At 45.4% G+C, this 18056-nt stretch overlaps 1 protein-coding gene across 1 annotated transcript; it reads left to right on the top strand.

Moving 5' to 3' along the window:
- The first annotated feature begins 1930 nt into the window (after window positions 1-1930).
- On the top strand, window positions 1931-12326 carry LOC109759072 (probable amidase At4g34880). Its single transcript, XM_020317914.2, has 5 exons — window positions 1931-2446; window positions 4528-4742; window positions 11285-11524; window positions 11604-11802; window positions 11970-12326. The coding sequence occupies exons 1-5, from the start codon at window positions 1931-1933 to the stop codon at window positions 12324-12326; spliced, it is 1527 nt and encodes a 508-aa protein (XP_020173503.1).
- The last annotated feature ends 5730 nt before the right edge of the window (window positions 12327-18056 follow it).

The raw sequence follows: 18056 nt of genomic DNA, 5'->3' as shown, positions 1-18056 counted from the left end.
ACGTAGCTCTTCCACCCTTTCCCCCCTAATCTTTCTCTCCATAACAAAAACTAGGGCAGGCCCTTCTTGCTTCACTATCTTGTGAAGCTCTCGAACTGCCTCGGGGTTCCCAAGCCCCCGGCAGTTCCAACTTAAACAACTCATTGGCTCGGGCAGGGCTGACTGGCGGCCGCTGCCGAATTTTCAGACGACGGAGGGGTTGGTTTCTTCTTCTTTGGATCAGGCTCGACCAGAGCTGTCTCACCTCCTTCCCTTGTTCCACTTGAGTGTCCTTTCCCTGCTGCTTTGAACAACACCAGATCAGTAGCAGTAGCTGTACCTGTAGCTGTAACAACTTCTGTTCTTGGAGGCTCCAGTGTCTCCACTCTACGATACACTTGACTCTGCTGCGGTCCTCCCTTTCTTTTATTCTGGTTGTCCTTCCGTTTAACCGGGGAGTTGACCTCAGTGCTAACATCTGCCTTCTTGTTGGGAGGAGCTGTTTCTTTCTTTCTATTACTTGAGCTTTGTGGTTCCTTCGACGAGCTCTCACCTGAGGCAGTACGCTTCCTATCTTCCGGCGCACGCAGACTTGTTTTGAAAGGCTAGTCTCCGTTTTCATCTCGCGTACCGGGAGTAGGGCACACCATATCCGAGTGGCCAAGCCGGCCACACGAAAAACAAAAATTTGGAACCTGTTCATACTGAACATCATAACAGTCCCGACTTTGCCTTTTCGCCGAGTCAATCAATATCCATCTTCTCAGTGGTTTCGTGACATCAATTGTGGCTCTAGCTCTCAAAAAACCCCAACGAGATCGAATTGAACCGAGGTGATATTCTTGTCAATTTGCTTCGCAACCTCTAGTCCTCGAACTGTGTTCTGCATATTGAAGGGCAGGTTTGGAACCCTAGCCCATAATTGTAGTCTGTCAAACTTAAGCTCTGATGGTCGCATGTAATCCTCAAACTCAGTGAGAATCACCGCGTTCCGACTGACATGCCACGGAGATCCATCTCGTACCCAATCACGATCGCGGTGATTCTCGAACTCCGCCACAAACACATTCTCTCCTGCTGGCCTGAAGCTCAAACATCTAGGGTTTCCCCATGCCGGCCTTAGAGCACTCTCTATCGTCTGGACGTGGAGCACCTTGCGGTGGAGGACCTTGCCGGCAGTTGCCCACTTCTGCTGCGCTTCGTCCTCCAGGTCATCAACCACCAAGGGGGTGGCCTCCTCTTCCGTGAGATCCAATCTGCCCATCGCCTCTTCCATCTGGGCTCTACCCGCCCTTGGCGATGCAGACCCCGTCTTCCCCGTACTAGGAGCCGCGGACGTAGGCGTCCCCAGCCCTACCCTCGCGCGTCCTGCCGGCGAGATGCCGACGAGCGCCGCCTATCTACACCGAAACCCTAATCGCCCTTGCTAGGGCTCTCAGTTTTTTCGGGGAACCTCCAATGGACTTTATTATTAGGGAAAGATTGGCAACTGGTCTATGTGCACGCTCCTTATACAATTATATATACCTTATACAGTTAATATATCAATAATGCTGAAAATACAAAGAGTTACACACAATTACATGTTGAATAGAATTTTTTTCGTAACTAATCTCTCCCCCTTAATTTTCACGGGGGTGGGCCCCTTCTCCCCCTTATCCCAATCAAAACTCACTAGCGTGTACTCCCCCGGTCCGAAAAACTTGTCCCTCAAATAAATGTATGTAGCATCAAGTTAGTGATAGATATATCCATTTGAGGAATAAACTTGGGAGAAGCTTTTTCAGACGGAAGGAGTAAATCCTAATAACTCTCTGTATGTCTAGCATTACCGTTAATATATAGGCGTGTAGGCCACGAGTATGTTTGTGACCGGCGAAGGAAGAGAGAGGTTCATTTCAAGTCGAGAGAGACGGCATTTCCTCTTCCACGTAAGTACTCGCGCTGCACGATGTCTCGGCTACTCCTGGCGGCCGCCGTGGCCACGTTGGTGCTCGCCGCCGGAGCATTCGAGATCAAGGAGGCGACCCTGGCCAGCATCCAGCTCGGCTTCAAGAACGGCAGCCTCACCTCCGTGGAGCTCGTCCGGCTCTACCTGGACCGCATCAGCCGCCTCAACCCGCTCCTCCGCGCCGTCATCGAGGTCAACCCAGACGTGCTCCACCATGCCGCTCGTGCGGACGCCGAGCGCCGCTCAGCCTCCTCCATCAAATACCTCGCTGGCGGCGGGCTCCTGCACGGCGTCCCTGTCCTCCTCAAGGATAACATCACCACGCACGACGCGCTCAACACCACGGCCGGCTCCTTGGCGCTGCTGGGGTCCGTGGCGAGGCGGGACGCCGGCGTGGTGCGCTGGCTCCGCCTGGCCGGCGCGGTGGTGCTCGGCAAGGCCAACCTGGACGAGTGGGCCAACTTCCGCAGCCTGCATGGCTCAGACGGCTGGAGCGCGCGCGGCGGCCAGGCCCGGGTAATTAGTTACACAACCATACACGATTTGTTTTTCTCATTTTACTCTGTCGACCATCTTGCAATTTTTCTCTTGACGGTGAACCTACCAAATAATCTTGCTTGTTTGTTCTGCTACTATATACTATCGGAGCTGCTAAAACTCAGTTGACTGAGACTTCACGAAGGCTTAGTCGACGAGTTAGCCGTTGGATGTTTTGTTCGCTTTAAGATTCACGCCAGGTGTGTTTGTCTTTGTTTCAGCCTGTATAAGGCGACCAGCCCGTTTTCTTGTTTTGTTGGGCCTTTTTGTAGCGTGCGTGTGTTGCTTTTGTGTTGGGCGGGTGTTCAGCCGGGCCTTTTTCATTGTTTTTTGCTTTTTTTGTCGTTGCTTCCTGCTGCTTTCGCTCTGGATTGTTTACCTGCTTTGCTCCCATTTTTCCTTTTCCCATTTTCTTTTTCTATTTTTCTATTAGTTTTTGTTTTTTCATAAATATTACCACACGGTTTGTTTTTGTGTGTAATTACATGTCAACTATCGATATGCAACCTTTTCTTTTCTTTTCAAGAGTATTGTCATCGGTCACATCCATCGATCATACGGAGTTGCATGCGCATCAGCCACACGCTATTGTATATGTATGTCATCCGCGTGCAACTTACCTTTCTTTTTTCCTTTTTAAAAGTATTTTCTTGCCGGTCAACTATAAGTGTCGCCCTGACTGCAAATGCATGTCTTCAGCTCAGTTGCAACTTATAGTGTTTTGTCGGAGGGGAAAGTTGCATGTCTGTCACTAGGCACGCAAGTGCAAGTGTCGCTTCCGACTGCAACTGCATGTCTTCAACACGATTACAACTTAGTGTTGTTTTGTCGGGGGGGGGGGGGGGGTGGGGGGGGGGACAATTGCATGTTTTGTACTACAAACGCAATTGCAAGTGTTGCCCTCGACTGCAGTTGCATGTCTTCACCGCGACTGCAACTCCCTGGTGTTTTTTTGTCGGGGAGGGGGTAGTTGCATGTCTGCCACTAGGCACGCAACTGCAAGTGTCTCCTTCGACTGCAATTGCATGTCTTCAACACGATTGCAACTTAGTGTTGGTTTGTCGCGGGGGGGGGGGGGGGGGGGGGGGGGCGCAATTGCATGTCTTGTTCTACACACGCAACTGCAAGTGTTGCCCTCGACTGGAATTGCATGTCTTCAACGTGACTGCAACTTTGTGGTGTTTTTGTCGGGGAGGGGGTAGTTGCATGTCTGCCACTAGGCACGCAACTGCAAGTGTCTCCTCCGACTGCAATTGCATGTCTTCAACGCGACTGCAACTCAATGATGTTTTTTGTCAGGAGGGGGGCAGTTGCATATCTTTTCACTAGACACATTGTCGCCATGACTACAACTGCATGTTGTTGCTGTTGTTCTTGTGGTGGTGGTTGTTGTTGTTGTTACTATTATTATTAGTAGTACTACTACTACTACTAGTATTATTATTATTATTATTATGATCATCATCATCATCATCATATTATATATTTTTTATGCTTATTTTATTTTGTTGTTGCATTTTGAGTTTTTCTTTTTGAAAACACACGTGATCATTTTCAAAATACATGATGTTTTTTAGGAACATTTTTTCCAACACATGATGAATAATTTTAAGAATAAACGAGCAATTTTTCCAAAATATCATGATAAATGTAAACAAAATGCTTCCATTTCTTTTTTATAGTGAGCTGATAACTAATTTTTCAAAGGAAATGAACGTTTAACAAACAATAGGAAAAAACAGAAAAACTAAACATAAACAAAAAAAGGATGGAAGGAAAATCATGCCAACTTACTACTGGCCCGGTCTGTGTGCCAGAACGAGCAGTATCTCTAGAAACTCTCGATGGACTCAAAAAAACGCTGGCCTAAAGGCACAGAGCAACGTGAGAAACTGACAAAGGTATTAGATGCAATAGCAGGGCCAACCCAACAATACTAGAAAAGTAGCAGACTAAATGAGAAATTAAAAATGAGCTGGGCTATTGTTAGATGATGTCATCGGACTGAGACTTCGCGAAGTCTCAGTCGACTAAGACCTAGACAGACCCATATACTATAGAATCCGTACGTGCTCTCGGCTGATCCGTGCGGGTCGAGCGGGGGTTCGGCTATCGCCGCGGCGGCAAACATGGTCGCGGTGACGCTGGGAACGAAGAGGGACGGCTCCATACTCTGCCCGGCGTCGCTGAACTCGGTGGTGGGGATCAAACCGACGGTGGGGTTGACCAGCCGAGCCGGAGTCATCCCCATCACACCACGGCAAGACACGATCGGGTAAGAGATGACTCATTCTATTAAAATTTGCCACTTGCCATGCCCGATTAGATACCGTTTGACTTTAGCAGATCAGATACATACCTTTATATGGGGTGGCACGTCCTAAAACAAATGCATATTTAGTGCTGCCTCTCAAAGAACTCCCCTAAACAAGATCTCTCAATGAACTGTATTTGTTTCTGATATTCTTGTTGATATAGTATGTCGAAATGCATCAATGGAGACTCGAGAGACAGGGTAATGTAACATTTTTTTCTAATATGTGTGTGTGTGTGTGTGTGTGTGTGTGTGTTTTGGGGGGGGGGGGGGGGGGGGAATGATTTAGACGTTGCCATTTCAATGTTCCAAAATAGCATATGCCCGGCTAGATGCCATTTGACTTCAGCATATCGGATACCAAAGGCTGGTCATAATTGAAGTATCATAAGCGGTATCATGCATGCCAACTCGATTTTATTGATGATGTGGCACACAACTAAATGTGAAAAGAGCGGATGTGATATCATATCATGATACTGTATCATATTAAATGTTGTACTACGTTGTGTCATACATGACAATTAATAAGGCAATATAATTAAAATAGTAACTTATGATACTATGCACTACATATCATACACTAGTATCATATGAATGATACTAGTATATGATACTTCCCGTTACGGGTAACCTAGTATGGGGTAATACATAACATATGTGATGCATAGTGGCATATATCTCTTACAGAAACATAGTTGTTTCAATATTCTTGTCCATAGAGTATCGAAATGCATCAATTGAGAGACGTGGTGGTCAAACATCCTTTTTTTTTAACATAGGCTAGTAAGAGACCATTGAGATTAAACATTACCACTTGCCATGCCATGATTGAAATAGAGAATATGCCCTATGGGATACCGTTTGACTTCAGGATATATTTATGGGGTGCAATATCGGATGCTTAGTGGTATCTTTCAGGAAAACGTACTTGACACTAAATTTTTCCACTTGCCATGCCAAGGTTCAAAAATAGCATATGGCCGGTTACATACCACTAGTAGAATGCCCGTGCGTTGCAACGGGCTTTTAAAGCGCTCTTCATTTGTTCCCTTTTTCTTCCCTTAACTAAAATGTTTCTGACAGTGATATGTGAACTCATAAATTTACAACCAAACTAACATATCAAGAGGTAAAAACATATTTATCAAAGAGCATATGTACACAGATTCGACATTAAGGTTCTGATGTCTGGTAGATTGAGAACAAAAAAAATGGTGACTTACCAACAAATCTCATTTATATTTCAGAACATGGTTGTCCTACAATTGTGTGCCTACAAGATCTTTCTCCCCCTTCCTCCCTCCCTCCCTCGATCTATCGCCCCTCTCTCCTCTCTCTCTCTCACTCACTCACTCTCTCTTGATCTCTCTTAGTCTCAAATGTGTTGCCTTCTGAAGAGGGCTCTAGCGGTCTAGTAGCCGTCTCGTGAGCTGATCGTCATTCTTGTTGTTGGGGGCGACGGCGGATGAATGAGACATGGGTATGTGAGGCATCACAAAAATGCGATTTCAAAATTTTATTTGGAAAACTTTTCTAGCTCAAACTGCTTATTCAAGTTTGAAAATCAAATCACATGTATAGAAAACATTTTTTTTCACAAACAGTATGGGTGCAAGGAGAGATGTGTTAGGGCATATGTTGTAGAGGAATACCAACTTTATACATGGGAGGAACCAATAAAGAAATAAAAATTTGAGAAAATGTTGGCACAACTGTATTCTCACATGTGGACCTACAATAAATGTTAGTAAATATATACTCCCTCCGTCATCCCAAAATAAGTGTCTCAACTTTATAGTTGTAGACGGGTATTTTAACTGCTTCATTTCTTGAGACACTTATTTTGGGACGGAGGGAGTACTACAGAAGTCACAACGACATTCTTAAAAGTGTTATTACCCATCCAAAGAAAGATATTTATGTTGCATAAACATCAAAAACCAAAATTCAGCCCAATAAAGTGTATTGATCTTAGTTATTAGCATTACTCACTTGATAGGAGCCGTAATAATCTGCTCATATATTGCTCCCTTAAGTCTAAGGGTGAGATCAACAACAGAAAAAATCGACAGTGGGAACATGGAAGGCCATTCCACTCAATTTTCTAACGAGTTATGGAAGCACCTTACCAACATCATGCAAGAAATGAAGCAGTTAAAATACCCGTCTACAACCATAAATGACGTAGTTTACGTACCACGAGAAAGTATGTTCAGTCCTAGCTTGTCTTACGAGTAATATACTCCCTCCGGTCCTTTTTAGTCTACATATAAGTTTTGTCTGAAGTCAAAGTATCTCTATTTTGACCAAACTTATAGAAAAAGGTATCAACATTCACAATGCCAAATCAATATTATTAGATTCATTATGAAATGTAGCTTCATAAGGGCTTCATAATACATATATTTCATATTGTAGATGTTCATATTTTTCAATATAAATTTGGTCAAACATTGCAAAATTTAACTTGACACAAATCTAATACGCGGAGTAAAAATGCCGGAGGGAGTATGTAAAACAATTTTTTTCAAGGCTGACAATACTATGTTGTGTGCATAAGACTGAAGATATACTATGAACATGTCACCTTCTAACATGCCTGCAACTCCTGAATTTACTTCTCGAAAGATGATTCAACAATCTTCAAGTGTACAGTAGAAGCCCATCTTTTCCTTTCCCCACACCCGTGCAAGAATGCTGCAAGTTCCACGTCCACCTCCCTATCCAGCAAGACTTGACCGACTGCCTCTCCCCTCCGGCTTCCTGCACCTCAAGACCACATAAAAAAAAATTCAGAAACCACATAAATCGGACCACAAAGCACTGAACAAAATTAGAACATACTTGAAGTCGCATACACCATGTTTTCCATCGATGGCGCCTACATCCCATGGCACATCAATCATAGGCTAAAACACTCAGAACTTCCAATGATGACATGATAAATATCAAGCATGTGATAACAGTGCAGTCTGATGTACAAGAACTCTGATGAAAGCATCGCTAAATCTAGCATTTCTTGGTTATGTAGTTTCATGCATGAACAATTGAACATTCATACACGCTCAAATAAAGAGAGCATGCTATATATTCAAATTTCGAGCTTGGCACAGAAACTGAACATAGTCTAAAAATTCAAGCATTGGTGTTTTTGATGATCTTGCTAGTACAACTTTTATAGTTAGGACAGTCACCTTGCTATTTCCATTGAGAAGGGATTTTCAGTACCCGGGTGTCTAGACACTCCCTTATCAAAACCATACGTTCAGAATTCACCGTATAGAGATATGGGCAATGTACTGTACCACAATTTTGATTAGCAGGCGCAACAGTTGTTTAGCATGGGAGGATGCGTCTATTTGAAATGATTCCAGGCCTAGTCTGGCATTGTGCCTCGTAGGCTGATTCCACCTAGCGATGCAAGCAGGGAGCTGTCGAGTTGACATGTCGGCCCGAGTACATCAACAATAACCCTCACAGTGTTCATCTAACACAGATTCCATTTCTCTGACAGCTGAGAGAAACAATACAACAGTACTTTTTTTAATGTAATACACTTGAGTGAGAGGACGTTGCTGCGTGAGACTTTGAGAGTGACAGAGAAAAAAGAAGAGAGTAATCGCTTAAAAGTGAACTTTACTTTCTGAAGATGTGACAGAAAAAATGGAGAGAGAGAGAGAGAGCGCATATGACAGAGAACTTCACTTTTTTCCTAAAGAAGTCACATAGAAAAATGGAGAGAGGAAGAAAACACTTGTGAGAGAGAAACCAGCTCCGGTCGCCCAATAAATCTGAAACGGCAGAGCAAGCTGAACAACACGTGGCGAAAAGGAATCCATTGCTATGATGTTAGTCGCATGCACGCTGTGTTGTCACTTCAACCATCTCTGCATGCTGCATGTCTAGTCCTGCCTACCCTATCTCTGCATGCTGCATGCTTCTGACGTCCCTGTTTGACCGCATAACAACAGCTCACTTTTTACTCTGAACCTGCAAATCTCCTGCGCATGAACAGTAACTCGCACGAATCTTAAAACCGTTGTACGGACAGGATAAGCGGGTGCCTGGGCTCCCGGGACCTGTCGCACCTTTCCGATTTCCATTTGAAAGAAAAAAGAATACCAACAATTGGGATGGGTATGGCGATGCGACCCCTCACCTGCGTTCTGCAAACCCTTGTTAGTTGCTAGCATCCATAGCTCCAGCTCACCCCTTCTACTGGCGGCGTGCGAGAGAGCGCACCGGCCGGCCGCTGCTGACTGGTGGGAGCAGGTGAGGAGTGCAGCGACACACACACACATCATCAAGCAAGCAGCCAAGCACACATAATTATAGAACTAAAACTACGGTTTTCATAGTTGAGAAACAGGGTGGACGCTGTTGGAGCTGATCCCCAGCTCCTTCTTCCTCTCAGGTTCTCACAAGTTCGCACAGGAACAATGGAACACAGAAGGTTTTTGGCGTCGTGCTGCTTCACACGGCCACGACCTTTTCTCTCTGTATTTCTCCTTCTCAAAGCAAACATATGTACAACTCTTAAATAAAACACACACGCACGCACACAGCCGGGGCAAAGCCTCCCTGATTTTTGTGGCACTACCCACGCACTAACGCACCACTAACCAACTATCCCGTGCGGCTAATCTTCTTCCTGGACCTGGCATGCAATACTAACAAACTCACCCGACTACTCCTCAGGGCCTTGGCTTCAGCTTGCCGTTTCACACGGCGGCGTGCCGATCCACACGACACCAGGCATCTCACCATCTACATCGCTTCACATGATCTGGCATCTCGCCTTGCACACTTGCTGCTCCAAGACTCCTACCCACGACTCACCTGATGAACTACATGCAGTACAAAAGCAAAAAACACATGCAGATATGAAATCAAGATTAAACCTAACAGACGTAATGAGGTGCGGCAGGATGGATGGATTGTGTTGCCTTTTGAATGTAGTCGAGACATCACATCATGTTGAAGAAGCTGTCCTTGCTGCCGCTCACCAATGCCACCACTTCGCCTACCGCTTTGTCCATGGTGACAATCCGGCCACCACCAGCGACCAGCCTCACTATAGCGACCGGATCCTCTGTCGTCCCTAGGATTTCCGATACGCAGCTACATCCACGTGCTAGTCTTGGCCGCCGTGAGGACGAGGACGAGATCGTCGGGAGAGAGGGTCACAATCTGGATGAGACCAAAGGAAAGATTGTAGAGTGTTTTGTGATTTGAAATTTGTGGGCCTAGGTCCCTAGCTAGGCAAGGAAAGTTAAGATTTTCGGAAGGAAAGATTAGGATGGGATGGGGAGGATCTTCGGTGGTGGGGGTATGGAACGAAATCAAGGACGTGGGGTGGGCCTGGAGATTTTGTTCGATCGATAGGTTAAGAAACGAAACCACAACGTACTCGTAGCGAGACGATCGAGGGGCCTCGCTCCCTCCTTCGAGCGAGTCGTGGACGATTTAGGAAGGTGACCAAAAATTATAATGCAATTGTTTAATCCGTAATTTGGTATTAAAATATTATGGATATAAAAACCAAATGGGAAACCAATTCGGTTTTTGATGGGAAGGTGATCTCACGTAAGAAGGTAAGCAAATTAGCACCTACCAAAGAAAGAAGCGCGACAATTATTACCTGATATAAACCAGGTGGAGTATTAAAGGGAATTACTTCGGTTTTAGTGGCAGGGTGAAAAAACCTATGTATAGGAGAGATGGTGGGAGGGAGGACGAAAAAACCCCAGCGAAAATAAACCGTGGATACTATTCACCAACTCAGACATTAGGAGTAGAGATTTGACTTCAGCATATCAAATACCTAATATGGGGTAATACATACTATATATGTCGGATGCATAGTGGTATCTCTCAAAGAACCATATTTGTTTTGATACTCTTATCGATACAGTAGTATTTTCGAATGTAACAATTAACCTAGAAAAGGGGTGGTGATGCCCTCTTTTCCTACAAAAAGTTGGACATTTTTCCAACTTTATATTCAACTCCCCAATTGGCTAGTTGCTACTCCTTGCTAAGCATATAAATATTCCTAGTAGTCCAGGCAAGAGAGAACCCAGCTCTAAATAACATATCACTTTCGGTAGATGGTACTAAGAATCCAATATTTGTTAAAAATGCAATCAGTAATACCCTTAATGTTAATAAATAGAAACAAAATCCACGTCGGTGTTAACGAGAATCTGAACGTGGGGTTGTACATCCTCCTCCACAACCAAATGAACAAGATTCATTCTGTTTTTTTTTTTTTTTTTTTTGCAAATGCTGCTAAGCATCCTATATATCTCAATAAGTGGTTGCCATATATGTCTATTTTCATTAATTTTGTACAGTCACGTGTGGTCATACCTATGCATAGAAATTTTCTGCATATGCATATTTCCAGACATGTTCAAAGCCACCGGGTTTTGTTTAGAACCTAAGGAAATGCATATATGAACAAATTAAAAAAAATCTTGAGATTTATGTAACTGCAGACCTATTTGCCGCACGGTGGCAGATGCAGTCCATGTGTTGGACGCCATTGTTGGCTACGATGCTCGGGATGCAGCAGCCACGAGGAAAACTTCCAAATACATTCCCCATGGCGGGTATATGCAGTTCTTGAACATGGACGGATTAAAGGGGAAGAGAATCGGTGTCCCCAACGGCTTCTTCAACTTCCCGAATGGGACTGTGCAGCACATGGTTTACCGGCAACATCTCAACACAATGAGGTATATATTGGTGAAATTAATCCACATATCTGTTTCATAGCATGTTTTTTCTAATAATTCATTGCACATATTCTTGAAGGAAACAAGGAGCTATTCTTATTGAGAACCTGGACATAGACAAGTTAGATATCACAATGGATAACCTTAACAATGGGCAACAGATTGCATTACCAGCAGAGTTCAAGTTAAGCCTCAACTCTTACCTATTAGACTTATCCTACTCCCCAGTTCGATCACTTGCAGAGATCATAGCTTTCAACAATGCACATCCGGTTGAGGTCGGCTCCAAATTTTAGTTTCCTGTTCATTGTGTATGCATTTCCTCTCGCTATGATTGATGTTATCTTTTCTTTAGTTTTATTCTCAGGCATTCACCTTTTTATATCTGAAGAGTTGAACAGATAAATATTGTGAAACTTAATTTTCTTACATGAATGTATGGCAGGAGAAGCTGAAAGAAATCGGGCAGATCATCTTCCTAGCAGCCGAGAACACGACTGGTATTGGTGCTCCAGAGAGAGCAGCGATCCGTCAGCTTAAGAAGTTGTCTACCAATGGGTTGGAGAAGTTGATGAAGGAGCACAAGCTAGATGCCATCGTGACGCCCAACGCTGATGCATCCTCGGTGCTCGCCATCGGTGGCATGCCGGGCATCTCCGTGCCAGCCGGGTATGGCAAGATGGGGGTGCCATTTGGTCTCTGCTTTGGTGGGTTGAGGGGGTACGAGCCGAGGTTGATCGAGATGGCCTACGCATTCGAGCAACACACCAAGGTCAGGAAAGCTCCCATGTTCATGCCATAGAACAATTGACAAGGGGGTGATCACCGGAGCACAAACATCAGACCTTCTGCAGAAATATTTGTAAGTTATCCACCTTAGCTGCAGAGGACAAACATCATCTTCCCGGCAACTACATTTGTTCATAATGTAGCTTCATCATTGTGAAGATAATAAACTATGAATAAGTATTGTAATAATACTTGCATGCTGATTTATTCACATACGAAGTCCAAGGGATCTTCTAGAAGATGCGTACTCCATCTAACTAGAGCTCGTATACTGTAAAGAAATTTACATAAGTGAATTCGGCATCCGTACTGGCTTGGGAGACATTCCTGGCAGAGTGCCCGACTTTGTAGATTTAACCATTCTTTGGATCCAGCTCGGAAATGGCCAAGACTCTACCGGCCATTGTAGGACACAGGGTCGGAGGCCATGATAGGAGATTGTTAGCCCAACCCGATCTTTCTGCGAGCCGCCGGAATGAGCTCACGGAAGAACCTTGGTGTGCGAGTAACAATGGAGGAGGAGTGTGTGAGATATTTTCTAGGACATGTTTCCTTTCGCAACTCTCTACTGACAGTGTTCCATTCATATTTATAGTCGGTACAGAGCAATGAAAAACTACCTATCTACTACACGAGAAGACCACTCCATGATATCACCATGGAGTGGTTGAAACACTATACCCTACATGCGGTCTGTATCAAGATTGTGAGACAGGTGTGCGGTATGGGCCGCCTCATGTGTAGTCAACACCGGTGGGCCCCATGTGTAGTCAAACATATGGGGCCCAACAGGGGGCCACCCCATGTTCGGCGTGCATGGAGCTTCACGCGGGCTTCTTTCCCGGGATCCTCCTTCTCATGGCTGCCTTCTCAGAAGATTGGGTTGAACGGGAGCAACTAGTTAACGAGCGCTCCTTCGGAGCGCTCGTAACGAGCGGTTCGGGAGCACTCCGCGCGTGATAAGTGTCGCGCGCGGAGCGCTCCCGCAAGGGAAAACCAGTTGCGTGGTTGGTCCCCGGTTTTTTCCTTTCCAGTTTGTGGTTTGATGTGTTTTGCAATTTGACCCTCGAACTATCAGAATTTTCCGTTTTCCCTTTCCGCGCGAAAACACAAAAAAAATACCAGCTCGCGCGGTTGGTTCCCTGTTTCCCTTTCTTGTTTCCCTTTTTGTTCCCATTATATTTCTGGGTAATGGAGATTTATGGGGTAGTTACGGGCGGAGACTACCAACACTATAAAATGTCACCTTTCAAGTAAAGAACAAAGCAACTTTTTAATGTAAAACAGCAGTCTCCAGAGTCATTCAATCGCGTGACTTCTTTTATAGGCACAAGTGAACACTAGGAGAGGCACGGGTGTATACTAACTTTACTAAATTGAAGAAAAGCGCCTCCGGCTCGCCTTCGGCTCGTTCAATTTTCATAAACATCTTGAAGGGGGGGCATAGGTCGAAGTGTGTGTTGGTCGTGCGGCGTGCTGGTTCGTGCGGCGCGTTGTACGTCGTGGTGTGAGACGGCGCCTCCGGCGCGAGGGAACCTCCGGCTCGCCTTCGACTCGTTCAATTTTCATAAACATCTTGAAGGGGGGGGGGCATAGGTCGAAGTGTGTGTTGGTCGTGCGGCGTGCTGGTTCGTGCGGCGCGTTGTACGTCGTGGTGTGGCACGGCGCCTCCGGCGTGAGGGAGACTCCGGCTCGCCTTCGGCTCGTTTAATTTTCATAAACATCTTGAAGGGGGGGCATAGGTCGAAGTGTGTGTTGGTCGTGCGGCGTGCTGGTTCGTGCGGCGCGTTGTACGTCGTGGTGTGGCACGGCGCCTCTGGCGCGAGGGAACCTCCGTCTCGCCTTCGGCTCGTTCAATTTTCATAAACATCTTGAAGGGGGGGCATAGGTCGAAGTGTGTGTTGGTCGTGCGGCGTGCTGGTTCGTGCGGCGCGTTGTACGTCGTGGTGTGGCACGGCGCCTCCGGCGCGAGGGAACCTCTGGCTCGCCTTCGGCTCGTTCAATTTTCATAAACATCTTGAAGGGGGGGCATAGGTCGAAGTGTGTGTTGGCCGTGCGGCGTGCTGGTTCGTGCGGCGCGTTGTACGTCATGGTGTGGCACGGTGCCTCCGGCGCGAGGGAACCTCCGGCTCGCCTTCGGCTCGTTCACTTTTCATAAACATCTTGAAGGGGGGGGCATAGGTCGAAGTGTGTGTTGGTCGTGCGGCGTGTTGGTTCGTGCGGTGCGTTGTACGTCGTGGTGTGGCACGGCGCCTCCGGTGCGAGGGAACCTGCTTGTTTAATTTTTATATAGCAGGTTGTGCAAAAGGCAAAGCTGCTTTGTTTCGAAAGGCACGGGTTTGAAGCGTGTGCAGTCACGTCTGCTTATGAGCTAGGTTTGTGCGTGCATTCACATGTGTGTATACTATGAAGGCATTGGTATGTTGCCTCCGGAGGCACGGGTTTGAAGCATGTGAAGTCACGTGAAGTCATTGGTGTGTTGCCTCCAGAGGCATGGGTTTGAAGCATGTGAAGTCACGTGTGTGTAGGAGCTAGCCATGGTTGAGGCGTTCTTGGTATTTGTGTGTGGATATTGCCCGGAGGCATGGTGACCCAGGGTTTGGTGGCACAAGGCCATGTCGCCTCTGGAGGCACGGGAGGGTGGTCTCCAGAGTCACGTGTAAGGGTATGTGTGTGTGTGGATATTGCCCGGATGCATGGTGACCCAGGTTTGGTGGCATAGGGCCATGTCGCCTCTGGAGGCACGGGAGGGTGGTCTCCAGAGTCAAGCGTAAGGGTATGTGTGTGTGTGTGGATATTGCCCGGATGCATGGTGACCCAGGGTTTGGTGGCACAAGGCCATGTCGCCTCCGGAGGCACGGGAGGGTGGTCTCCAGAGTCACGCATAAGGGTATGTGTGTGTGTGAATATTGCCCGGAGGCATGGTGACCCAAGGTTTGGTGGCACAAGGCCATGCCGCCTCTGGAGGCACGGGAGGGTGGTCTCCAGAGTCACGCATAAGGGTTCGTTTTGGGAGTCACTGCTGTCGTACAAATAAGAAGAGGCATTGTTGTTTATATTTTACTGGCACTCTCTGATGATGTAAGAGGCACTGTTGTCGAAATAGTTATCTTTTCAACATGAACACGCAATTTCTAACTACATTACATAGAAATGTGAGTTATTGATAAACTTTTTTGTCACGTCTAGATAGAATTAGCCTCGCGGGCTAAATCAAAAGTTTTAGTCTTCATTTTTGCTCAAGATCTTGCTAATCTCGTCACCCATTTCACTAGCTTTGACTTGATTCATCTCGCTACTTAAGAGAATGTACATTGCCTCTGCCCTCCAGTCTTCGACCTCATCCTGTGAAATTTTGCCGAGAAGGGAAGTATATTATTAGAGTTTGTGCATATAAGTTGTTTATAAGTAAATCTATATAAACTTACTGTCAAATCTTCTAGGTCTTCGACAAACTTTTCACCATTGTAGAGGAATGCAAGCTTTAAAACAGCAAATGTTGATTCTTCCTTTTCTACCACTGGAACATCTTGCACGGTATGAATCTGCCATCTTGTACCCTTGGCATTCATTGTTTGCCCTAGTATGGTGTTGAAGACTTCTTTAAACCTAGGTACCTGGGAACATTGCATTTTGTAATTAATTGTTTTAATATTGCAACTTGTAAAACTGAAAAAATTGTTATGTATAAATGCTTACGATTGCCGCCTTATGAACATGATATTCCTGAAACTGTCTTTCTCTTTCTTTTTGAGCGTCTTCATGTTCCTGAAGAACTTGACATGCTTCATGTGGATCCAATTTATCCACGTCTATCTTTTCTTTCTCAAATTCCTCTGGAGTCGTTTCTCGAGGATCAATAATGTGAACTTTGTGTTTGTATTTGTCCAGCACATATAGTACGCAGCGGTCATGCTTCTCCATTGGAACGAATATCTGCGTACAAAATACTTGTTGCTTAGATGACAGTTTAATATAAAGTAATTTAATAGAACGCATATTTTGAGATTTTGTCATGGAGGAAAGGGTTGTTACCATGTTTGCTGTTGAGAGCTTTTTCCGTTGATTTTCCTTGAGATACATGGAACCAGCTGATTCTTTCTTTTTTGCAATTCATTTTTAAATTTTTTAATAGTAGTTTTGTGTTCCTTTAAATCCAATATATGCTGCAAACAATAATTACGATGAAAAAAACTGTTAGAAAAAAGAGCTGTGTAACAATATAAAAAGAGTAGGTGTTGCAATATAGACAAGATTTTGCTTTTTAAATGTTTACCTCTGCAAAGTTTGGGCCTAATATTACTCTGTCACTCTGTTTTGAATCTTGTCTGCTTTCCCAGATTTCTGCTATGTCATCGAGGACCCTCTTTTCCATATGATGTGGTATGTTCGTCTGTGCTGGTCTTGGACCAAATACTGCCTTCAGTTGGGCTCCAGTAAGTTGCGTGCTTTCACTGTCCCTGCGGATGCGCCTAAATATAGTTTCGCTGCGACAGGGAGATTAAATAATTTTGGAGGTCACGGTCAGTGAGAAACATATTTTTACATTATTTTTGGCCTCTGTCCAACTATTTTTGAGGTGCAATAGAAAACAACTCACTTTTTGTATTCTTCCTGCCAGCTGTCGCTCATGACTAGATGGAAGAGGTTGGACGCCTCCCTTGTGTGTTGGAAGCAATGCGAATGTTTTGGGAATGGACCGGTGCTTCGTCTTCTTTCCCTTTTAGTTTCATCTGTTTCTGTCAGCGGAAGCAGATATGTAATATGTAAGCTCTTGTGATACGAAAGACATTGGTGAACCGTGGGATGGGTAGGTTATTACAAAAAAAAAGATAAGTAGAAATGATTTTCTTACTTTTGTTGGTGGAAAAGAACTTTGAAGTTTCTGGTTTGAATTCTTTGATTCTTCCAGGTAGTTTCTCGCACTTTACTTTGTTTGTTTCACCAAATATGGCTGTAAAAAGGAACTCTGGTTTCCACTCGGCATCTACGTTGCTTTGCTGCATGGAGGTCATTGATATTCTTTTATTTTTCTTTCATGAGATAATTGAAGTATTCAAGTAGTGCTGCTTTGTAACACCCCGGATGTAACTTTCCATATTTGTAACTCCGACTCTTGCCATTTCCGACTATGTGTTATGATATTCCCTCCGTGGTCGGGTTTTGTTTTTCGTGTTGTATTTTGTTCTTGTCATGCATTTCATATCATGTCATCATGTGCATTGCATTTGCATACGTGTTCGTCTCATGCATCCGAGCCTTTTCCCCGTTGTCCGTTTTGCAATCCGACGCTCCTATCTCCTCCGGTGCACCCCTCTTGTTTTCTTTCATGTGCGGGTGTCAAACGTTCTCGGAATGGACCGAGGCTTGTCAAGTGGCCCTAGTATACCACCCGGAGACCACCGGTCAAGTTTCGTTCCATTTGAAGGTCGTTTGGTACTCCAACGGTTAACCGGGCATCCGCAAAGTCCTTTTGTGTGTGCAGCAAAAACCCCCTAAAACCAGCCCAAAACCCCTCCAAGTCATCTCCACGCTCTAGGTCGTTCGATCACGATCGTGTGGGCGAAAACCGCACCTCATTTGGACTCTCCTAGCTCCCTCTACCTATATATATGTGACCCTCCCGAATTACAATTGCAGTCCAAACCCTACCTTTCTTCCACCTCGCGCCCGGACGAAATCCTCCGCCGCCGGATGTGTCCGCGCCGCCGTCCCGGACGAATCCCGGCGCGCCACCTCATCC

Source organism: Aegilops tauschii, chromosome 2 (assembly GCF_002575655.3).
Source record: "Aegilops tauschii subsp. strangulata cultivar AL8/78 chromosome 2, Aet v6.0, whole genome shotgun sequence".
In the NCBI taxonomy this organism is placed as follows: Eukaryota; Viridiplantae; Streptophyta; class Magnoliopsida; order Poales; family Poaceae; genus Aegilops; species Aegilops tauschii.
Note: the sequence above shows the minus strand (reverse complement) of the source record. Positions and strands in the feature narration are given on the sequence as shown.